Source organism: Lytechinus pictus, chromosome 10, assembly GCF_037042905.1.
Source record: "Lytechinus pictus isolate F3 Inbred chromosome 10, Lp3.0, whole genome shotgun sequence".
Classification (NCBI taxonomy): Eukaryota; Metazoa; Echinodermata; class Echinoidea; order Temnopleuroida; family Toxopneustidae; genus Lytechinus; species Lytechinus pictus.
Window position 1 is genome coordinate 9896706 of NC_087254.1, and position 25312 is coordinate 9922017.

The 25312-nt window shown below is 37.2% G+C and overlaps 1 protein-coding gene across 1 annotated transcript in view; it reads left to right on the plus strand.

Annotated features, from left to right (window-relative positions):
- The window catches only part of LOC129270124 (DNA-dependent protein kinase catalytic subunit-like), a 30590-nt gene extending 5869 nt beyond the window's left edge, over positions 1 to 24721 (plus strand). Inside the window, exons 4-24 of the mRNA XM_064105984.1 lie at positions 634 to 746; positions 1321 to 1420; positions 2586 to 2758; positions 3631 to 3786; positions 4467 to 4562; positions 5885 to 5967; positions 7067 to 7142; positions 7857 to 8025; positions 10358 to 10407; positions 11074 to 11196; positions 11759 to 11893; positions 12530 to 12648; positions 13592 to 13751; positions 15154 to 15444; positions 17286 to 17439; positions 19005 to 19120; positions 20249 to 20441; positions 21608 to 21750; positions 22402 to 22525; positions 23584 to 23735; positions 24590 to 24721. Coding sequence (XP_063962054.1) covers positions 634 to 746; positions 1321 to 1420; positions 2586 to 2758; positions 3631 to 3786; positions 4467 to 4562; positions 5885 to 5967; positions 7067 to 7142; positions 7857 to 8025; positions 10358 to 10407; positions 11074 to 11196; positions 11759 to 11893; positions 12530 to 12648; positions 13592 to 13751; positions 15154 to 15444; positions 17286 to 17439; positions 19005 to 19120; positions 20249 to 20441; positions 21608 to 21750; positions 22402 to 22525; positions 23584 to 23735; positions 24590 to 24721 — 2858 coding nt within the window. The remainder of the gene's footprint in view (positions 1 to 633; positions 747 to 1320; positions 1421 to 2585; positions 2759 to 3630; positions 3787 to 4466; positions 4563 to 5884; positions 5968 to 7066; positions 7143 to 7856; positions 8026 to 10357; positions 10408 to 11073; positions 11197 to 11758; positions 11894 to 12529; positions 12649 to 13591; positions 13752 to 15153; positions 15445 to 17285; positions 17440 to 19004; positions 19121 to 20248; positions 20442 to 21607; positions 21751 to 22401; positions 22526 to 23583; positions 23736 to 24589) is intronic.
- Positions 24722 to 25312: the final 591 nt, after the last annotated feature.

Here is a 25312-nt window from a genome sequence, read left to right on the forward strand (position 1 = left end):
TTGTTGAGCTTTGTTGCTGAGCATTGTTGTTGAGCTTTGTTGCTGAGCTTTGTTGTTGAGCTTTGTTGCTGAGCTTTGTTGCTGAGCTTTGTTGTTGAGCTTTGTTGTTGAGCTTTGTTGTTGAGCTTTGCTGCTGAGCTTTGTTGCTGAGCTTTGTTGTTGAGCTTTGTTGCTGAGCTTTGTTGTTGAGCTTTGTTGCTGAGCTTTGTTGTTGAGCTTTGTTGCTGAGCTTTGTTGCTGAGCTTTGTAGTTGAGCTTTGTTGTTGAGCATTGTTGCTGAGCTTTTCTGTTGAGCTTTGTTGTAGGCTTTTATTGTTGATCAGTGTTGCTGGGTCTTATTGCTGAGCTTTGTAGTTGAGCTTTGTTGTTGAGCATTGTTGCTGAGCTTTTCTGTTGAGCTTTGTTGTAGGCTTTTATTGTTGATCAGTGTTGCTGGGTCTTATTGCTGAGCTGTGTTACTGCACTTTGTTGCTAATCTTAATTTGTGAACTTGTTTGCAAAATTTCATCAGGCAATGTTACTACAATCCTTTATCGTGTAAGAATAGGAAAACATTGTCTTAACACTTTCCGTTTTCTACCAAATCACAGTCTCTCTGCTGAGCAAACTAATCTGTTTCTTTGTCTTTTCCAGTCAAATTTGGCATCTACCAAACCCTTGGTGCCTTTGGAGAGTACTATCCACAGCTTGTAATGGCCTATTCGGAGAGACTCTTTGGTGTTCTCGTATCTACACTTAAAGAACAGGTAGGGGTTATCCTTGTGTTAACCGATTTCAGGGCAAGAAGAAATTGCCATATTTATGTAGTATTCAAATGAAAGATGTCCCTTTTTTGTCTTCATGTATCAGTGGTACATGTACATATTAATATGAAAATCATATTACATCAGTTTTTTTTAGTTCCTTGCAGATGCTATAGATACTGTCCCATTCAGTGTGGAATGATAAATGCATCATACTTGCAAGTTATTGGAGTTGATTCTGAAATATTAGTTTGCACCTTTTATACTTCTAACTAAGAGTTTTGTCTCGGACATTTATATCCCTGATATCATAAACATTTTTTTTATCTAATACATATCACATAATGTCAGCATATCTCTAGGTGCACTTCAGAGCAAAAAGGCTAGGGGTAAGGGGGGGGGCGGCATGTAATTATTTCCCTGTGTCCATGTATTCTTAGAAAAAGAATCGTGGGAAAGATACAGAGTTCAACAAAAGGAACGAAAAAAATGGCCAAATTGATAAAGATGGGACCATGTTTCATGTCTCTATCAACCTGGCACTCTTATTTCACTTGATGTCCGTTTGGTTTCACAGATGACATCAAAGACCAAGAAGCCAGAGATGACCACCGTTGCTGGCTGTCTGATGGGTCTATCACATCTTCTTGTCAACTTTACACAATCCGTAGAGGAGAGTGAGTGAAATTAGTAATGATTAGTACAGAGCTGCCAACTATTAAGAAAAAAAATTGTAATCATTACGATTTTCATGTCAAATTATGCCATTATGCTTTTGACCTTGATTATTACACTTTTTAGGGCAAATAAGTACATTCAAACATTTAATACTGTATAGTAATACATCGGGCAGTGGCGAACTCATCTGAAGTTGGCAATTAATGCTCATTATTCGCATAATTGTGTATCTTTGTTGATTTTGTCTACATCACTCAGAATGTTATCACACGCTTAAATACTGACTCGATCTTGTGTTTTTTATCCTCTTGGATTTATCATCGATTTATGCCAAAGAGAGAGAACCAGAGATGATTCTGAATGAGTCTTAAAAGGAAGAAGATTCATTTGTTTTTTAGGAATATGTTCTTTATGTGACCTATTCAAAGAAATTCACAATACCGTGTGGTGCATATGAAATTTTGACTTTTAAGTAAAAATTATGACTTTTGAGCTTCTAGATTATTACTTTTTACTTTTAAAGGTTGGCAGCTCTGTTGGTAATGATAGTGATGATGAAAATGTTACATAGAATTGTGGTGGTGATGGTTTGAAAAAATAATGATAGTGTTTGTCGTGTGGTGGTGGTGGTTGTCTTGATGAAGACTGTGATGGTGGTTATGGAGATGACTTTTATGATGAAGGTGATTGTGATGCTGATGATGATGATGATAACTATGGTGATGTTGGTGGCTGTGTTGATGATAATGATGGTGATCATAATGATGATGATGTACATGAGGAATGATGATGACGACGATGAGGACGATGATGATAATGATGGTAGTGAGTCCTTGCGGTGGTGATGGTGATGATGATGAGGACAATGACTATGATAGTGGTGGTGGTGGTGAATTTGATTCCATAGCGACGGTGATGGTGCTGGTAGCGATGCAGGTGAAAGATGGTGGAGATGGTGATGATGATATTGGTAGCGATGCAGATGAATGAGGATGGTGATGGTGATGATGCTGTTGATGATACTGTTGACAAAGATACTGATTATGTTTATGTTGCTGCTGCTGATGATGATGATGATGATTATGGTAATGATGCTACTAGTGTACCTGAACTGAGACAAGCACCGATTCTTATATACAGTATCCCCAAACTTTGGTCTTACAGACAGCAAACATTGTAAAGCAATCTACCAATATGCGACCATGAGTGTGGATCCCGGACCTTACAAATCCAAGGAGTCTGGATCAACCCCTCGATACGACATCCCGAAGGCTGGCCTTAACCTTATAGGCAGACATGCAGCACAGTTCAACGAGTATCTCTATAGGGACCATGAGGTAAGGTTGGAGTGAAGTTAGTTTGAAAATAATAAGAAGATAGCAAAATGCAAAAAAAAATCATAGTCATTAGGTTGGCTGATGATGTCATGTCGCTTTTTCCCTTTTTCCTATGTTATTTCAAGAAATCCTTATTATTTCATATTATCATAAATGTGTGTATGATATGTCTTCCTTGTAATAAAAGATGCAGCAATGATTGTAGGACACATTAAATCAGTTGTCAGTCCAGTTTTGTTTTATCCTTGGTGCACAAATTTTGAATTAATACAATTTTATATAATAAAATGCAAAATAATAATTTGGGATATGACATCAGCTTGCTCATAGTCTGCAGGCACAGACCCTGATTGAAACTTTGATCAACAAATGGGTCTCCACGCAAAGACTAGCAGATACAAATCTTGCTGTTTCAGGCCTTCATTACACAAGCCATTTATAGGCTGCACATTCAGACCCGTAACTCAAGTGAAGGGCTTGCACAGCAGACTAGCTTGCTCATTGCATATTCACAAAGACATGCGCAGAATTGTTTCACCAAAATAAAATTAAACTTTAATGTATCTTAACTTTCTTATTCCTTGGCCGATTGCGATTGCATTTTTCACTAGATCAGATAATTGAAATTTGAACTGGATAACAAAGATTATTGTAAGGAACCTAGGAATTTTTTTTGGACCCACACATGACAGTGAACGTTGATCGCATTATGAAATATACAAATTGATTAGTACTAGATGTGGTGCCAGTGGATGCTTGAAGTCCAACAGTTTTGCCTAACATTGAAAATAGCACAAGGGCAGCATCTAAAGGAGTTTGCTAGTTACAGTAGCTGACTATGATGCATCCCCTATCTTTCTCCACATACAAAGATGGTGTACAGCCGACTCCTATACTGGAGTCATTCGCGTAACTCTGAGATGAAATGGGCCGGATACGAAGCTCTTCAGTCGTTCCTCAAAGTGGTGTCGTACATGCTGGTGGAAAATGCAGAGAAAAAGAGATCCTCGGATATAGCAGTCTTGAAGGTGAGAAAAATAATCTATTTAAATATTCAAAATTTGATAATTCGATTCGCAAGATTTTCCTTTTGTAGTGTATACAGGAAAAGATGAAACACAAAATAATGCAGTTTTACCCCTCACACCCCCCACAACCCCAACACCTTCTTTTATTGGGGGGGGGGGGTATTAAATGTTTCTGTTCAGGAATCATAACTTAATTTTGTTTGGACTATGGAGTGACATTTCAAATTCTTTTCCAATATATTCCAGTGATAAGTTTCTGCAATTTTCTGTTGCCATTGCCTGTTTTTTTCAAAAATTTCAAACATTCCAAATTTCAAAAGTTAATTTATTTTTTTAAATGTCTTGTTAATGTAAAGAATGTGGAGTGTCATTTCATTTCAGAAATATGCTACTGCATCTTTCTTGGTAATTAAGTTATATTTGTCATTTTCATCATCTTATTTCTTAATAAGTCTTCATCCCTCAATGATTATTCATCCAATCATTTCTTGAACACCAAAATATCGCACAAAGTTTTGAGTATGTAACAGATTCAATCGTTATTTCTTGTTACATGTAGATGTCACGTTAAAGTGAAGAATGTGGAATGTTTCGTAGAAATCGTACTTCATCCTTTGGGATAATTTGATGATTAGATCAGTCTTGTAAACACATGTTTCTTCATTTTTTTCTTCCAATAGTTCTTCATCCAATCATTTCGGAATACCATCGATGATACAAGCAGCTCTTCCAAGGCTCTTTCTACGGCCATCAGGGGCTATGGTGTCTTCGCAGCGGTAGGTTTCCAAATGTAAACAGATTTACATTTTTAAAACAAAATTATTTATTCATTTGTGTATTTATTTATTGATCTATGTATTGATTGATCGGTTAATTGATTGATTGATAAGAGAGCAAAGTTGACTCAGTCGGTAATGCACCTGCCTGAACCCACGACCTTTAGTTGTGGGTTTGAGTCCACCCCAGGCGGATGACTGAAGACTGCGTTGTGTGTAAATGTCTCTCCCCTATTCCATAGATGCAGGCTCTGTTACAGTGGAAAACACTCTGTCCCTCGGATAGGACGTTGAATTACCACCCACTGCACTATTCGTAGAAGAGTGGGGGGGGGGAACCCTGGTGTAGTGGTCCACCTGCACTCCCCCAATCAGGAGAGACCTGCTGGTCATTAGTGATTCCAGTTCGCATTTTGCCTACCAGGCACATGTGATGCAAAACAAATAATAATAATAATTGATTGATTGATTTTCTTTCTTTCCTTCCTTTCTTCCTTTCCTTTCTTTCTTTCATTCTTTCTATATCCTTTCTTACTTCTCACTTTTTTTGGGGGGGAGGGGGGTATACTTTCAACAAATTTACAATAGGCGGATCCATGGAAGTTGTGGCTGCCGGGTGACCTCTAAAGATTTCTCTACTTTCAATAAAAACTGGAACATTTTGATAAAAACAAATTAAGGATGATATGAAAAATGTATCTCCATGTTTTCACAAAAAAAGAATTTGAGTCATTAACATTTTGTAGAGGGAAATAGATTTGATAGGGGCTAGTTCTAATGTGTAGCATGAGGTGTTTTCACTGATTTGTAATCATTGATTGCAACATCAAGTACTTCATTTAAAATTTTTTATCTTTTTTTAGATAACCTGCTCTTTACCTTACCGCTGTTCCTTCTCTTTAAAGAGGTTGGAATTCATGGTTTTCCATCTGTCTCTGTCCAGTGCTATCCTGCAGCATCCGTTTATCTTTCTGCCTGTCATCTCTTCAATATTTCCAAGCCAGCTTTTCCTTTTACGCCCTCTTCCTCTTTTGCCTTCAATTTTTCCCTCCATGATTTTCTTTGACACAGATTCGTGTCTTCTAGTATGGCCATAACATGAGAGTTTGCGTTCTTTTATTGATATCAATAGTTCTTTCCGTGTGAGATCCATTACTTTCAGGACATCATCGTTTGATTTCCTTTCCTTTTGTACTTTGGGTAATACTGTAAGTCATTATTAAATGGTGAATTGACTAAAAACACATTTCATTTTGGGTCGGGTATATGTATTTCAGTCCGTGTGTTTGAATATTTTCATTGGTATGATATTTGTTGCTCAGCCCTGCAAGGCATTCATGTCGGAAGAAGACGTGAGATTCATGTTCAATGAGATCATCCAAAGAAGTGAACAACAGTTTCTTGTGTAAGTATTTAAAGGGGGAAGTTCATCCTGACTAAAAGTTTATTGTTATTATTAGAAACATAATGATAAAAATATTGTTGAAGATTTGAGGAAAATCCATTAAGGTTTAAAAAAGTTATCAAATAAAAAAAAAAATTTTTTTCATGACATCATCGTGCAATAAAAAAGAAATCTTATTTTCTAAAGAAAATAGAAATTTTGAAAATGGTTTTTGTTGTACCTTCAGTATATAAACAAACAAATCATTTTGCACCTGTTCCTGAAATAAATACATTTTTAGTCATAAACCATTGAAAACTTTATATTTATGCATTTATACATAACATATGGGCAGATGCTCGTAAAAGACAACACAAATCAAAAACTTAAAATTCTAATAACTTTTCTTTATAATCTTTGATGGATTATCGTCAAGCCTTCACCATTATTTTTATTAGTTTTGCTAGTATTTTTACAACATACTTTCTGTCAGGGTAAACTTTCCCTTCAAACTATCTTTGATATGACTCTGCCTTCCATAAGTGGTTTTCGGGGGCACTATGTGCACTTTCTGCCTGTCCATTGTATTATTTTTCTTGTAATAATATCAAAGTTGTTAAGTTCCAAAATAATTGGATAAAGAACTAAGAGTATGCTGAGCTAATTCTCAAACTATTTTGAATAGAATAGGTGCTTGATGAAGATGAAGTTCTTTTCTCTTATGTTGCAAAATTGTGCTCAATAATGCAAATCGTACCTTATGATTATAAAATTTTGCCAAATTTTTGTAAAAACGAGATAAAGTGGTGCTCGAAAGTTAGTGAACCTTACTAGAAAATGAACATTTTTAATGTGTTCAAGTTCTGCCACGTTTTAGATATTTAATTGTGAAGTCAGGTGATAAAAATATTACATTAAATAAAGTGTGTTTCTCTGGGCTGGCTCACCAAACATTGTAGCGTTGTTGTCTACATTCAACCATCAGCATGAAGGAGTGCATTTTGTTTTGGGGTTCGCTAACTTTTTAGCAGAACTGTATGTGTTTTAGTATTTGAAAAGTAATTTTGTGTTGTTGGATGGAACATTATTTTTTTGATAATTTTTTGTTTTGTTTTGTCAGTCAAGGAGAAGAGAGATTGTCCCAACTACCTACGTACCTGGAGGCACTGGCTAGCATTGTTGGGCAATTAGATACAGTGAGTATACTTATAATATCTAACATTGTTCAAATTGAAAACATATTCCAAATTTCCATGATATCATGTGGTTCTGAAAAAAAGAAAATCAAAATATAAGAACCCCTACAAAAAGAAAAAAAAAAAGAAAGAGGAATATTACATTAGCCAGGTATCTGTGGATGTCTGTGAATGTTTGTTTTTGGTGAATTACACTTTTCATGCACATTTCAATGTTACAGATAATTATTTGAAAATTAAAAATGTGATTTTGAATTGGTTCTTTCCATTTACCACAAAGAGCAGGACCATGTTGCACAAAGTTTACCATTGATGCTAGTTTTATAATTGATTACAACTGCCATGGGGACTGTGTCTTGGAGCATCTTGTCAGATATTTTCACTGATTGATTATTTTCTGAGCCAATCAGATGCAAGGATTTCTGTAGTCTTTACCAGTGGTCACTGGCTATCTGTTTTGTGAAATGTTCCCCTGAACTCTTATGGGGTATTGCAAATAAAAATGAAGCCTAAGTGTTCTAATCAAATGTTAAGGCACCCTGTTAAATAGGAAAGTTAAGTTGCTATTGAATGCAAAATTTGCATTTAATCAAAGGGCTTGCCCTTGATTTGGGGGACTTATGCATGGTTTGGAATTTAACTTCAGTTTCTTGCAATACCCCATTAGTTACCTTGTTAATTGGATGATAGTAACACACTGCATTAATTTTACAGGTGAGTGATACTTTCTTGTCATCGCTTGAGAAGTTGGTAGTCCTGGTGTTTGGAAGCTACCCCCATCAGGCTCGGAGTAGTCAGTGGACCAGCCACAGTGCTATCCTACAGATCCTCATCGCGCTATCGGCTAAAGGAGCATCCCTCCAAGGGTTCCTCTCCAGAGTGGGTAAGAGTCAAAGGCTCATATTCTGATGTCCAGTTTAATTCAGGCCATGCTCTCACTCTGTGCTAAAATTATGGAAAGCCAAAAATGTAAAAAATTTGTTAACATTTTTGTACATCTCTTATCCTTCCCATGGTTTTAATGTTGATAAAACTAGTGTAGTTATTATCCCTTGACAGTTATGAATAATTTGAGTGACGGATGAGATTATAAATTTAAAATTGTAGCATTAGAGACTTGTGCCACAATTGGCTATTCATAGCAAAACCAGAACTGCAGACCAGGGTCCCATCTTACAAAGAGTTACGATTGGTCCGATCTACCTCAACTGTATGGAAATCCATCATTGTCATAATTTTTTCTTTAGGAAATTTGCACAATGTCCTTTGAAAACAAAGAGAAGCATACTGAATTGTCAAGAAAAAGATAAATTTATGAATGTACATCATATCTAGAAAGTATTTTGAACAAGCATGTATTTTAGATGTTGACGTTGCTGGCTTTCTTTAGTCGTGGTTGATTGGATCAATTGCAGCTCTTTGTAAGACGGGGCCCGGAGGTTAAATTAAACCCAGGTTCAAAATATGGGCCTTAGTGTCTGGATCTGGATGTTAACATTGCAGGGCTGTACTGGACGTAAACATATCAAAGGAGAGATCGCGCAGGGATGATTAGAAGGTTCTGTCAATGGCCTTTTTTAATGAGTTTGAACTTCAGTTCTGGGGCATGCTTCACAAAGATGTAATTATGACTAGGAATCTCACTCAAATCCATGTTGCGAGTGGAACACTAGAGTATATGCATCACTCTTTTGGCCATACCATGCTCAGAGGATGTGCTCTACTGTGTATTGATGAATGAGAATAAATACCATGTGCATGTTGGCACTTAGACGTTACTTTTTAGCATTATTTTGCCACTTACCACCAAGCTGTTAAATGGGTACCAGGTAGGATGCGAAAACCAAATAAGCCTTGAAAATGAATATAAAAAAAAACCTTGTTCGAATGCTCTCCGGGATTGGATAAAACTCATACATTGTGTGCAGGCAAGCAAAAAGCATATGACCGGTGTAATAATATACTTGTAAAACGCTTATAGAAGCTGTCCTGGGACCTGTTGCAGAAAGAATTGGAATCTCAGTCAAAGGCAACTATAAAATCATGCGTAATTTGTTTAACCAATCAAACAGCGCGCATTAGGGACTTGCGTAAACATAACCCTTCCTGCAACAAACCCCTGATATACCAAGTGCTATATAAAAGTGGAATAATATGATGTGCAATCAAGCATACATGTACATATTAACTATATGCTCAATCTCAATTGCTGGGCTTGTGTTACTGGTTCATGGGGTCCATTTCATAAAACTTACAAATTGCAATAACAGTTTTGAGCTACTGAAATCGTTCAATTTGATTGGCTGATAGTACATGCAGGCCTCTACAGAAAATATTTTCATCACTTGCCCTGTTGGGCAAGTGATAAAAAAATTTGCTTGCCCGATAGAAAAAACTGCTTGCCCGATTAAAAAAAAAAATTATTTTGCTCTTAATTATTCTTTTCTGTCCTGGTTGAACTTGATTTACTGGCGCTGGCCTCGGCATTTCTTTTTCTTGACTCTTGTTCAAGTTGTTCTGGTCGCCGATCGCGACGACAAAAGTCACCTATTTTAGTCTGACGACTTATTGTTTATTTGGTTTGAAGTTGAAGCCGAGTCCTGGCCGAGTCAGTCCGAAGCTTGCATGCATTCAGCGCGATCTAGCTCGAGAGTCGGCTGGCTCGCGATCGCTCGTGTACGTACGTACATGTACTGTAGCGCCGATGTATTACATCATGCGCTAAGAGGGCAAGAGAGGGGTTTCCCCAGCTAGCTCCTTCGTCCATTAGTAGCGCATGCGCACAGTATAGTTAAGAAAGTAAGATGGCAGCCCCCATCGAATGGGACCGTTGGCGATAAATTGTCGGTAAGTTGCCCGTAAATTGGCGCTGATTTTACATGTTTCCACTGTTTTTTGACTGGTATGACATTTTGTATGAGAAATAATTGGCCGATAATTGCAATTTATCGATAAATTTTTAAAATTTACTGTAATATTGTTTTCATTTTCAAAACAACCACTTGCCCGATCGGGCAATTGACTTTGAGAAATGCTTGCCCGCACGTCATTTTCACTTGCCCCAGGCAAGCGGGCAAGCGGTTTTGTCGTGCCCTGAGTACATGTATGTCTTTATGAAACAGGACCTTGATCTTGTAATAATTGATCAGTGTTTGAACTTCAGTTACCGTCAAACATGATTTTGATTTTTTATGTATTATTTTTTCCCATTTCAGTTTATCAGTGGATCCTTCGTACATGTTCCTTTCCTGTACTCTTAGAATCAGTAAGTTTCATTCATTCTCTTTTCTTGTAAAATTTATTCTTCTATCGAGTTTTTTTTTGTAAATGCTGCTTTAATAGAGGCCACCATTTTATTAGGTGGTTGATCTAATCCATTTAATAAAAATTTTAAGTTCAGCTCTCATTAGATGTTAAGTTCATTGTCAAAAGGTCAACATTGAACAATAGAAACATGAAACCATCCATTTCATTTATTCTTGTGCTATACATTGGGTGATTTCAAGTTTGGTGTTGGTATAGTTACTGGTGTTGGAAGCACAATTAAGATGGCCTTCCATATCTGAAACACGTAATGTTAAATGGAACACCGGAATTGAAACCACCTGATTATATTTATCACTGTGTAATACATGGGTTGGTTTCAAGTTCGTTGTATGCGTTGTCTGCATTGGTTGTGGTGTTGGTGTTAAAAACAACTATGATTACTTTCCCTTGCTTAAACAGGTGATGTGGGTGAACACTGGACTTGAAACCACCCATTTTATTTATTCTTGTGCTATACATTGGGTGATTTTGAGTTTGGTGTCAGTATTGTTACTGGTGTTGGAAGCACAATTAAGATTGCCTTCCCTAGATGAGACACCCACATGTAATGTGAGTCAACACCGGACTTGAAACCACCTATGGTGTTTATTCTTGTGTTATGCAGGGAGGTGAGGAAGGAGAAGAACAGAGGAGTGACGAGATGGAGATAGAGCAGGATGCCAGACGAGTCTCCTACAAAAGCTTCATGGATCTGTGGACCAGGCTGCTGGATAGCAAGTTTATCAAGGTAAAGCAATTTAGTCTGGCAACTCTTGTTGATTGCTCCCCAGGGAGTGGTTGAAGTTTCATATTTGATCCAAAACGATCAACGGCTTGTAATACTGTAAAAGCCTTTGTCAGTCTGGAGTCGGTGTCTGTGGCGTTACTCGAAAATTAAGCAAATAAGTTTGGAAACTTGTTTGAATGCTCTCCAGGGAGTGGAGGGTGCATACATGATCAAGGTAGTGCTAAACCCATCCAAACGACCAATGGCTTGTCATATTGTAAAAGCCTTGGTCGGTCTGGAGTCATTGTAGCGGTTGGGACTGGAACATTAAGCAATTGAGTTTGGGAACTTGTTTGAATGTTCCCTAGGGAGTGGAGATGGTGCATCCATGCTGGCAGGCCAGAATCTGATGATACATTGTGTAAAGCAAGTAGAGATCTTCAGATGTATTTAGCCCTATATAAAACCAGAATATTATAACTATTATTACAGCACATTAGTAATAATGAGGATTCTGTTAGAGATTGTTAATGGCATACAATAATTCCAAGTTCTAATTTAAATTCTTGATTGTCTCTTAAAGACATCTGAAGCTCACGGTTCAAGCTATGCTGAACGGTTGAACATCCACACCATGATCTACAATGAGTTGATCGGAGGAATCCTGAAGGTTATCAAGAAACTGGATCTCAGCTCCAACAAAGACAATGAGGAACAGGTTTGTCAGTCTTATTTATTCTTGAAAAGATATTGAAAATAAATATTGCACATGTTGGTTTCAATGATGTCTATATAGCATTTTCATTTATTCAGTGTATGATAAAAGAGCAATGTACGTAAAGTGCCTTTCTAGAGGGCAAAAGTGCCATGTTGGGGATTTAACTCTTGTCTTTCATAAGTGTAGTCAGGTGCCTTAGACCACTGGGCCAAGCCATCTCCAGTAATATAATAAAAGTTACAATTCTTTCTAACCACAAAACTTGTGACTCTCTTGTTAAGATGAATTCATGGCAGGAAAAGACTTCTCTTTTTACGATGGCAAAAGTCCTTTAGAATCATATTAATGAGATCGTTTTAATTCTATAAATAGGCCTACATATGTGTTTTCATGATATTTGATAGGGCAACTCTGAATGGCTATTCTGGGGTAAAATTTGTGCTAACATACCCCTATTTTTGATGTTTTTTTTTGTCATTGAACATCATTTTGGATTCATGTATGACTATCTTGGCACATTTATGATTGTCCCGACAGTCTTGGCTTGAAATTTATGGCACTTTACAAAATTAATTATGTCTTCTACATCATTCATATGTTTCATACATAAAGTTATAATCTGCATTTTCTATTTAGGCATCAGATGGTGTGACCTCTGACCTTGCAGGAAGTACTTCGTCTGATCCTCTGGAAGGGTTGAGAGCTGCCAAACCAAAGGACCAACAAGTCTTTATCAACCTTGTGGATTTCACCAAGTGAGATATTAACTCCTAGAAAATGTTTTTGTTGTTTTATTTGTCACGTTCTGTTTGTATCGTCCTGCGAATACTAACAAATTGCTTAATACATGATGACGGTACAAAATAATGTTTTTACACAGGGGATATACTAGTATTTCCTGCTTCTGTTCATTTCAAACCACATTTTGTGAAGTTGTGAACCTAGTGGTAATATACTGGGACAACTTAACAATTGACAGGAGCTTTTGGGAATAGTTTAGGGGTTGAATAGCCCTCAGCCACTTGATGGCAATGGTGATGATGATGATAATGGTAATAATGATAATGATGATGATGGTGATGATGATGATTGTGATGATAATGATGGTAATAAGAAGGATGGTAAGAATGGTATTGATGGTGATGAATATGATGATAGGGAGGAAGACTATGGTGATTGTGATGATGATGATGATGAAGATGACTGTGATGATGATGATGATGATTCATTCCATTTGAATAGTGCAATATATCTGTTTGCCAACATTCGACAACAGAGGCTCCTATGATAGTTACAATGATAAGGATGATGATGATGATGGTGGTGATGATGATGATGATGATGATAATGGTGATGATGATGGTGATGATGATGTTGGTGATGATGATGATGATGATGACTATGACGATGATGGTAATGATGATGGTGGTGGAAATGATGACCATGGTGATGATGATGATGTCGATGATTTTAATGATCATGGTGATGATAATGATTGAGATGAAGGTAATTATGATGCTGATAGTGATGACAGGGATGATGATGATGATGACTATGATGACAATGATGATTCACTCCCTTTAAATGGTGCAATATATCTGTCCGCCAACATATGACAACAGAGGCTCCTCTACCGAAGTTAGCATACAAGTGTCTGATCATTAAAATAGAAAATAATTTATTTTTCATTTTATGAAGGGAACTATTACCCACAAGACAGATCCAGCTGTTTGATGCTTGGGTGTATCGCTTTGGTCATGAACTGATTCAGCTCTCGAGCCAACATCCACTGATCAGTGGCTTCTACAAGCTGTTGACCGTCTGCATGACCATGTCCAGCAAGACTGCATTCTTCAAGGTCAGTTGACGGGTTCCATTTGAGAGGTTATGAAACAATATACAAATATTTACGGCTCATGACGGCAATAGAAAAAAATATTGCCTTCCAGTGATCTTGGGACTATATGCCCTTTTTTTTGGGGGGGGGGAGGAACCTTCTTCTTGGGTCAGAACACAAGTCCTGTCCAGTGAAGGGGAAAAGATCTGGCTTTGGCGTCGAAAGAGTCCAGAACTTTGGCAGTGTATGAGGGGGGGGGGGGGTAGTAGACCTACATTCTTGAGGATGATTGAGGAGTAACAGTTTTTACTATTGACCATTATTTACTATATGAGCAGCCAATATTTGTTTTACATACCAATTATTTTTTTAGCAGGCAGGGCAATAGTACCAACTATTTTTGCTCAAACCATATGAATCGGTATTTGATATTTCTTCATAGAACATTTGAGCTTCTCACAACCTAGTATTTTATGAGAAAGATTTTGTCCAGTCCTGGTGGGTGTTTCATAAAGCTGTTCGTAAGATATGAATGACTTTCAAACGACTGGTGATCCTTTCTTGTGCTATGTTATATCCCTATGTAATTGAGTCATGACCTATAAAGAACATGTTCCAGTCGTGCATAAAGTTGATCGTAACTTTACGAACAGCTTTATGAAACATCCACCTGGGGACTTGCTCAGGCCAAGTGATTAGTCACACATTTTCCTTTTGCTCACTGTTGTCTCGCAATCAATAGACCAAGGTTGTTGACAATGGGTATCCAGAGTTCCTCATGAAGATGGTACTATTATTTTCTAATGATGCAAAATATGCCTTTGTGTTTTCCATGCTTTGGCATCCTGAGGTTTCATAGAAAGAGATACGTGTCAGTTTATGTCGAATCCATGCAGCAGCAATGAATTGTAATCTTATAACCTTCTGATTATGCCGCAAGGACATTAAAGCTCATAATATCTGATATGAATACACTCAAAATAATCCTACAGTATGTGTAAAGGATAGAATATATCCATCTGACGTTGTGACTTTGCTCTAGATGTCTAATTTCAATTATATCAAAAAATTTGACAGGCTCCACTTCAATGAACATAAAAAGACCGGTTATATTGCCCTCATTTAAAGATTTAAAACAGTGTCATTCTGTTGTTAGCAATGTATTTGATGTACCTCACAAGGCCAGTCAATATCCTGACTTGAAAAAAACATGAACTGATCATCACTCAAGAAGTGCGCATCCATACATGTACATATTCATTTTGTAACAAAAATACAACAAGGTTTGATCTTATATTTTTCACATTTATTTTAACTTGATGATTTAGTGACTTTTTCAAAATATGTTTCAGAGGAATTTGTACATTATATTAAGCATTCAAACTTAATCACCCTGTATGCATTTTTTTTCCTTGGATAATAGGAAGTGGATCCATATGTCTCAATGGAATCGTGTTTCAAACCGAAATTGAAAGATGAATCCATGGATGTGGATGACGACAGCGAGCCCATGGCAACCAAGGCCACGCCTAGCAGCGTGTCTCTCTCCGACAGAGAAGCCTGTTTCTTCCTGTTTTCCAAGTTCTCGAAGGAGGTTCTGGTCCGGCTGAAGCAGTACAAGGATGACCTCCTCGCTTCTTGTCTCTTTCTCATCCTCTCTCTCCCCCATCAGGTGGTGGAGTATGAAGTTCGTGATGTCATTCCAGCACTCCAGGTAATGCCACATGTTTTAATCCCTTTCCTTCTCTCTCTTTCTCTCTTTTCTTTCCTGCTCTTCGTCTCTTTCTCCCCCCCTTGTCGTGTGATGAAACATCAGATTCACAATGTCTTTTAATACAGCATTCAAGTTTATATCACTTCACTCACTTTCCCATTCCCTCACCCCTTCTTTGCTTCTGGTTTCTTTTTCATTCTCTTTCTCTCCTTGTCAAGTAATGAAACATCAGATTCATGATGTCATTAAAGCATTCAAGGTTATACCACTTCATTCACTTTCCCTTCTCCTCTCCCTTTGTGGTTTCTTTCTCGTTCTCTCTTTCCCTTCATCAAGTGATGATACGTCAGATTCATGATGTCATTAAAGCATTCAAGGTTATACCACTTCATTCACTTTCCCTTCTCCTCTCCCTTTGTGGTTTCTTTCTCGTTCTCTCTTTCCCTTCATCAAGTGATGATACGTCAGATTCATAATGTCATTAAAGCATTCAAGTTTATATCACTTCATTAACTTTCCCTTCTCCTCTCCCCTTGTGGTTTCTTTCTCGTTCTCTCTTTCCCTTCATCAAGTGATGATACGTCAGATTCATAATGTCATTAAAGCATTCAAGTTTATATCACTTCATTAACTTTCCCTTCTCCTCTCCCCTTGTGGTTTCTTTCTCGTTCTCTCTTTCCCTTCATCAAGTGATGATACGTCAGATTCATAATGTCATTAAAGCATTCAAGTTTATATCACTTCATTCACTTTCCCTTCTCCCCTCCCCATGTGGTTTCTTTCTCGTTCTCTCTTTCCCCTCATCAAGTGATGAAACATCAGATTCATGATGTCTTTACAGCATTCAACTTTATAACTCTTCACTCACTTTCCATTCTCCTCTCCCCTTGTGGTTTCTTTCTCGTTCTCTCTCTCTCACCCCTCTAGGACAAAAAAATCATATCATTTAGTGATAAACTGGAATGGTGATCAACTTCTGGGTGGGAATACCAAAATTTGACCAAAAGGAAATACTCGGCGGTTGGATTGAATAATTCTTTGTAAGGGTGCATTTGATGTTTTGATGCTCTGACCTGGAGGATGTGCATCCGTTTTGCTTGGCTTGAATTCCATTTCTACCAGGTGGTCCAATATTCAGACTGTCATCAGTCTGGCTCATTGTACTTAGTATCATACTCATTTGTTCTAGCTCTGCTGTTATTGAGTGTAATGCCCAGGTGGTCAAATTTCCATTTTGTCACTTTGTTTTCCATTTTGTCAAGCAAAAATTTGGTTCATTAATGGTTTCATCTAATCACATAGACTAACTGGCATTAGACTTTTAGATGTGATGGGGTATACAGTAGATATACTAGAAATCAAACAAAATGGTAAATGGGCTACATATCAGTAAGACCAACTGGTCAGTGAGACTAACTGGTTGTAGACGGAATAGGATTAGACCATGTGGGTGAGACCGAATGGAAATCAGACACAGTGGCCCGTATTCTGAAGTCAGGTTTAACTTAAGCTCGGGTTTAAAGTAGTGGTTTAAGTATGGATAGCCAATTGTTACATAAATCACTGACAGTAGAGATATCATATTTCAGCTCATTTGGCTCTCAAATCATTCATAATTGTCTAGGAAGTATAAAAAGATGATTGTCTTCACCATGATGAATCAGGAAAGAGCACAGTAAACATAAGAAACATACAACTTAATAAAAATGTTGACACTAATGGCTTACCATAATTTAAGCACAGAGTTAGACCATGGTCTAAGTTAAACCTAACTTCAGAATACGGGCCAGTGGGTTTACACTAAGAGGCTATATATACATGTACCATTTGCACTTTTACAGACTGCGTTCAAGCTTGGTTTGAGTTACTTACCCCTGGCCGAGTCTGGACTCTCGGCCCTTCAGACCTGGATCCGTTACATTCCATCAGATGTTCTCAAGCCTTACTATGCCCAGGTTCTTCCCCAGCTAGATGGCTACCTCAGGGCCGGAAGTGGTAAGTACTTGGAGTCCCCCCCCCCCTTTCCTGCAAAGTAATAATATTAAATGAAATGAAAATAAATCATTAAAAAAATAGAATTAAGGACGTTCCACAGTTATATTTGTGCGCATTATGATCTGCGCATAGTTTACACTCTGCGCGCTGACGTCACAATGGATGAACAGGTGATTAATTAGCTGCGGGTATGAGCTGATTTTTCTCATCTTCTGCACTTTAACTGCAGATCCGATGCGTTATTTCATGAAGCTAAATTATTGAATTATTCCATGGACCATTCAAAAAAATATTCTCTACAATTTCAAAATACTTTACTCTGCAGTGCTGCCAAGAATCACAAATATTACCCCGAGTTTGAATAAATGGTAGAGTGGTTTTGATTTTTTCTTCACATAGATACTAAGCATTCGGCCCATTTTTGGTGTTTTAAAAAGCACATTTGCTCTAATAAAAATGCTGATAGTTTAAAAACAAGCACATGAACCCCTATTTTTTAATGTTTGTACCTCTTAGGTATACCTTCCTCTACAACTATGCAAATTTTGGTGAAAATGACATGGATTTTGAATAAAGTGCAGCATTTATTGTACGTTTGTAGTTTGTTACTAAAATTTTACATTTTTTAGATTGGGATTTTGTTATCTTTTACGCCATTTTTAAGAACTGACAGTGCTGTTAAACTTAAAATTGCAAACAAATACCACTATTAATAAATTCTCCATTCTAACGATACAATTATTAACTCTTTTGCGAAATTTGATGACTTTTTCATGTATTTTGACTGAGTAATGGAGGTTTAAACTCATTGTAGTAATCTTGGGCGGTCTAAAAATGCCAAATTCTTTTGAATGCGCAATTCTTAAGAACATCAATTTGGGTGAACTTTGAAGCTCTATAGCAAAAAATCAAGCACATGGACCTATGTTAATTTTTGCATATTTCGAATATTAAGGTTCTAAAGTATCTATGTGCTAAGTTTGGTGAAAATGACATGGATTTCACTTTAACTGTGGAACGTCCTTAAATAGGATAAAATAATAAACAAATATATGAATTAATTAATTGATTATTGAAAAAAAAAATCAATGAAAAAATTAAATGCAGAGCATTTCATCATCATATGTTGTTTGATGAGTTGTCATATCTGATGACTTTTCTTGATTTTGATTGGCAGAGAAACACAGGTATCCGAGATTTACTATGGTAACTATCAGATAAAACCAACTTCATTGTGTAAAACATCTAGAAAGTCCTTTTATAAAATGCTTCCCAGCTCAAAGGGAAAATTGTGATCAAACTGTTTTTTAATATTCCTTTTGAGGTATAAGAGCAGTTTAGATTGCTGTTAGATTCGATATTAAATGAAATTTGGGATTGCAAGAAAGGGGATATTTGGATCAGCAATTCAATCAAAGTACTATACCCTTAAGATATAATAATGGTATTAATAATGATAATAATAATACTGATACTAGGCATTTAAATAGTGCCATCTATTAAGTAATAAACTATTCTGAGGATCTATTTCAAATATTGAAATGGACTCGAATTTGTTTTTTCAGGATCTGAAGATGACAGTAGCAGACCTGAGGTTCTTGTCGTTCAAACAGCATCCAGTCGCCAGGGACGGAGACGCATCCCTTATAAACTTCTAAAGAAAGCCAAGGAAAATGATCAGGTTAGCTTCTCTTACTCAATAATGTAAAATACATGTACATGTATGTCTATTTTTTATTGCCTCACTTGCTTAGCAGAGGGAGACTGTAGTCACTGCTTTTCCGACGGTGACGGCATCGTCAACATTGAAATCTTCAAAAAGGTTAAGTTTTTGAAATGCCATCATAACTTAGAAAGTATATGGATCTAGTTCAAGAAACTTGGACATATGAGTAAGCAAGTATCACTGAACATCCTGCCGGAGTTTCGATTCACATGACCAAGATCAAAGGTCATTTAGGGTCAATTAATTAGACCATGTTGAAGGAATCAACATCAAAATTTTAACCAAGGTTAAGGTTTTGAAATGTCATAACTTTGAAAGTACTTATTGCAACATAAGATCATGGTCAGAAGATTTGAATTATCAATAAATAATAATTACACTAATTATGTAGCACCTAATACATTATGATACAAGGTCCTAGGCTCTTCAAGGACAAGTCCACCTTATTAAAAAAATAATTTGAAAAAGAAGAGAAAAATCCAACAAGCATAACACTGAAGATATCATCAAAATCGGAATGTAAAATAAGAAAGTTTTTTTTAATTTTCGCATAATTTCACAAAACAGTTGCACATCCTGATCGGTATGCAAATGGAGAGACTGATGACATCATCCACTCGCTATTTCTTTTGTATTTTATTATATGGAATATGAAATATTCTAATTTTCTCTTCATTATCAAGTGAAACAACGATTAATTCCTCCTGCAGCATGTGGAATTAGCATTGTTTAATACTATTTGGTTCAGTCAAGTTCACTTGGTCCTTATTGTCAAATCTGTAAAAATGAAATATTGTATAATTCAAACATTAAAATACAAAAGAAATAATGAATGAGGGAGATCACTGACTGTCTCATTTGCATGTCACTGAGTTGTGTATATCACTATTTTGTGAAAAATAAGTGAAACTTTAAAACGTCAAAACTTTCTCATTTTACATTCTGATTTTGATTAAATTTTCAGTGTTATGCTAGTTTGATATTTCTCTATTTATTCAAATCAAAACATTTTTCTGGGGTGGACTTGACCTTTTACTATAATACAGGATGAGCATGTCCATCATAATTCCTATATCTTCACAGAGTCAAGACTCCCCTTTGAGGAGTGTCCAGCTCCAGATCCTCCGTCTCCTTGGCTCCTTGGGAGGTAGTGTGAACGTGGGTCTCCTGGAGACATCGGCCCAGGAGCTTGCCAAGGTAGCCCTGGCGTGGGACTCGCAGCCGAGACTCAACTTTCCCGTTCCATTCGTGGATATGAAACCCGAGATTCAGCTAGGTAAGCATTCTACATTCAAATATCTGGGCCCCATTACATATACCTTAGTGACTGATCACAGAGATGTTTTTTATGATTGATAATGAACTGTACTCAATGCAATCAAATGTACAAATCAGTCGCATGATCCCTCGCTAATAATGATAATAATAATAGACAGTTCTTGTATAGCGCATAACACATTATAAATAACGTCTCTATGCGCTTCCAAAGGACTTGGATATTATTACTCCGGCTGTAGTTCAAGCAGCCTTTCCAGCGCTCGGCATTTCAAGAAATAAATCCCTGCCAGATACCCATTCACCTCACCTGGGTTGAGTGCAGCACAAAGTGGATAAATTTCTTGCTGAAGGAAATGTAGCCATAGCTGGATTTGAACCCACAACCCTCTGTTTCAATCTTGGAGACTAATCCACTGTGCCACAATGCTGAGCCTTACATATATGTTCCAGGGCCCTGGATTCTGTGACACAAAGCTTCATAGCGACTGATTGAAGACTCTGACAAGGTAATCTTGGTGTTGTAGGTTTTACTGTACACCATGTATCTTCTGAAGATTCTCCTGAAGATGACAAGAACACATTTGCCGAAACGTCGAGTTTTGGTGGTCCACCATGTATCTTCTGAAGATTCTCCTGAGGTCGACAAGAACACACTTGCCGAAACGTCGAGTTTGGGGTGGTCCACCATGTATCTTCTGAAGATTCTCCTGAGGTCGACAAGAACACACTTGCCGAAACGTCGAGTTTGGGGTGGTCCACCATGTATCTTCTGAAGATTCTCCTGAAGATGACAAGAACACATTTGCCGAAACGTCGAGTTTTGGTGGTCCACCATGTATCTTCTGAAGATTCTCCTGAGGTCGACAAGAACACACTTGCCGAAACGTCGAGTTTGGGGTGGTCCACCATGTATCTTCTGTAGATTCTCCTGAAGACAACAAGAACACACTTGTCGAAACGTCGAGTTTGGGGTGGTCCTTTTCAGGACCATCAAGTGCCCACGAAAGATCCATCGTGTACCGTGAACCCTACGACACCATTCCTCCTCGCCATGGAAACCTTCAGCAGTTACAAGGTTATTTTTGCTCAAAACATTTTAGCTGATACAGTACATTCCGCCATATTGATTTAAGGGTAACCAACTTTTTTGTGTCTTACGTTCAGACGCCTTTTTGCCAAGGATCGTTGACCTGGCTTTGACCTCCAGTGACCGTCAGACCAAGGTGGCAGCATGCGAGACCCTACATACCTTGGTTCTTTTCATGCTGGGTAAAGGATCTCAACAGCCTGACCAAAGGGAAGCTAAGGTAAGACATCATAATGAGGCCAAAAAAAAAGAAAGGGAAAATGCCATTTAGTAAAACCCACCTACTTTTTTCAATTAGAAGGAAAAAAATGTGCTCTCCAATGCTTATTTTCATAAATTTTTTCTGTCTTTAAAATTATAAATGAAGTCTTGTCTCAATGTTCCGTTTGGTGTTATCACAGTGTACTACCCCTGGGCCTAGTCTTACAAAGAGCTACGATTGATCCAATCAACCTCAAGTATATGGAAATCCATCAATGCCATAATTTTTTCCCTAGGAAATTTGCACAATGTCCTTTGTAAACAAAGATAAGCACACTGAATTTTCAAGAAAATTATGAATTTTAAATGGACATCATTTCTAGAAAATATGTTGAACAAACATGCTTTTTAGATGATGACGTTGCTGGTCGTCCATAGTTGTGGTTGATCGGATCAATCGCAACTCTTTGTAAGACAGGGCCCTGGTCTTACAGACATGTTTCTAACATAGTTACATTCAAAGACACTTTTACTTGGTTTAGTTGTTGAGACTTGAAGTATAAAGCTTAAGAGTCCATCTTGACAATCATGATGCTAATTGCATTGATTAGGGGTATAATTTGAGAGGATGTTGATGCCAATATTGCATCGGTTCTTTCTTCGATTCCAGAGCCCAATGGATCAACTGTACAAGAAGGTCCTTCCTGCAGTACTTCAGCTCGCTTGTGATGTGGAACTGGTCGCCAGGCAGCTCTTTGAACCCCTTGCCATGCAACTCATCCACTGGTTCTCAGGTAGGACTTACTTACAGCCCAACCTTCATTTATTCGTCATTCGTTGATTATTACATGCAGTTTCCTTATTTGTTCCAACAGTTGTCAAATCAAGTTATATTGCTGACTTATTCTTGTTCTTGACAAGGTGGACAGTTTTCCGTTTTCTAAATTGCCAAGTCCATGTACTTCCAGGGTTCCCAGCCCATCAGGGAAATTATTTTACTTTTTTCCAGTCGGGAAAAAATCAGGGAATTTTATAAAAAAATACCTCATATCAGGGAAAAATGCATCAAATGAGGGAAAAATCAGGGAATTTTGATCAGCCCAATAGTCGAAAGCACGGTAGTCAGTCAGACTCTGTTATATTTTGTTGCATATCAAAACAACATCCATTGAATGACTGGTTATAGTGGTACTAATTAGTTTTACATTGTTTTTATACTAAAAATACGTGTAATTCACTGCAACAACTTAAAAAAACATGTAAAACTGGGAATGGGTTTAAGTAATTATCAGGGAATTTTTAAACTTCATCAGGGAATTTTGTTTTCTTGGAAAGCTGGGAACCCTGACTTCAGTGTTTTAAACATAAAAGTTTGTTCTCCTTTATACTTTGGTGACATATACAAAATATATGATAAGGCAATTCTAAGAAAATCTTAGAAAAACATGTTTCCATACTGATAAAGTGTGGTGCACACTCGCTTCAGACTCTAAACAGACTTTATGTGCAGATGTTTAACCCAAGTATGCATAGTTTTGTTTTATTGGATTTACTTTTTATTTCAATGATTTTTACTGTATATTTCATCATCATTAAAAAATTTTGGGCTTAAAAATTATATTTTCTGTGAAATTATGTTTTTTTCCTTAATTCTGTGATTTTTTTACCATTTTCTGTATCACAAAAAACTGGGACTTGATTTCCAGGGACTTGTATTTTTCATATCAGTGTCAAGTTGGGATTGATGTTAATTCATATAATTAAGAAATAGGAATTTTAGATCCATATCAAATTGAGTGTGATTTGAATCTTATGCAACTCGTACAAGTTTTTTGTCCATTCAATCTTTCAGGGAACAAGAAGTATGAGAGCGAAGAGACCACCACGTTGCTGAATGCCATCCTTGCCGGTATAGTACATCCTACAGACACAGCACTGAGAGACTTCTGCGCTCGCTGTATCAGTGAATTCTTGCGGTGGTCCATCAAGCAGACAAGTAAAAAGGTGAAGTTCAGTTCCGCAGACAAAGTTATTTTGTCATTTTGGATGCAAGTCTTAGATGTGACAGTCTCCTTCACCTCACCTGCTGCATTCGTGAGTTCTTAGAATGGTCCATCAAACAGACGAGTAGAAAGGTAAAGTTCAGTTCCGCAGACAAAGTTATTTTGTCATTTTGGATGCAAGTCTTAGATGTGACAGTCTCCTTCACCTCACCTGCTGCATTCGTGAGTTCTTAGAATGGTCCATCAAACAGACGAGTAGAAAGGTAAAGTTCAGTTCCATAGACAAAGTTATTTTGTCATTTTGGATGCAAGTCTTTGATGTGACAGACTTCTTCACCTCACCTGCTGCATTCGTGAGTTCTTAGAATGGTCCATCAAACAGACAGTCACACCAAACAGATGTATTTGGTCTGGCTGGGGCCCATTTCATATAGAGTGACATGTATATCTATGGTAATTTTGCCATTGTAACTACTACCATGGTAACAGGGCTTAGCAGCCAGTAAGAAGGTTTCTTCAGAAGTTACAGTAGTGGCAAAATCATAATAGGAATTCTCACAACAGATTTCCTTCCTTTAGTAGGAGGAAGGAAATATACTGTCCATCCATTGATTCATTTTTTTTTTACAAGTGCACACCGATTTACCTATAATGCGCATAGCATTTTTATTTATTTGAATGCGGGATGAAAGAGCATTGTCTATTAAAAGCCTTGCTCACGGGCAAAGGTGCCGTGGCCGGGGATCGAACCCCAGACTCTCCATGTATAGCCAGGCGCCTTAGACCACTTGGCCGCGGCACTCCCACAATGGATGGAGTGTATCGATTCTTGCACATTATTGTTCATTTTTACAGCAACAAGAAAAGAATGCATTCAACACCAAGTCACTCCTGAAGCGTCTCTACTCCATGGCCTCGCACCCCAGTGCATTCAAGAGACTCGGAGCTGCTCTTGCCTTCAATAGTATCTACACCATCTTTAGGTAAGGTGATGTCACATTAGAGAGAGCCAGGTCATTGCTTTGCTCAAAGAGAGCAAGACTCTTTCTTAACACTAAAAAAGAGAAGTAGAAAAACAGAATTATATTTCAATATATATATATATATAAATCATTAGAAAGAAATCGTTTCTTATCTTATCTTATGCCAAGGTGATATATCATCACCAGTAACTGGATTAAAAAATCTAGTAAAGTAGAGAATAGAAACAAATACTAAAATATGAGGACTTCTTTATAATTATCTTTGACTAGAAATGGTTGTTTAAGGTTATATCTTGTTACCGAACATCTAGAATATTGCATTGGACCAAGAGAGAAAGATTGTGTCTTAAAAGCTCAATAGGAGAAATAGAAAAGGAGAACTATGTCTTAGAATATTACAAATTCTTACTTTCCATAATTTATTGAGAATGATCTTAACAAACGGACAGTTAAGCAGATTTAATCAGAGTTTTCATTCTTTAAAACGGATCTTGGTAAAGATTGACAAACCAAAGCCTGACCTATTGTAATTGAATCAATTATTTTTTTCAATTTAATTCACTTTATTGACATCCATTAAAAAATATACAATATA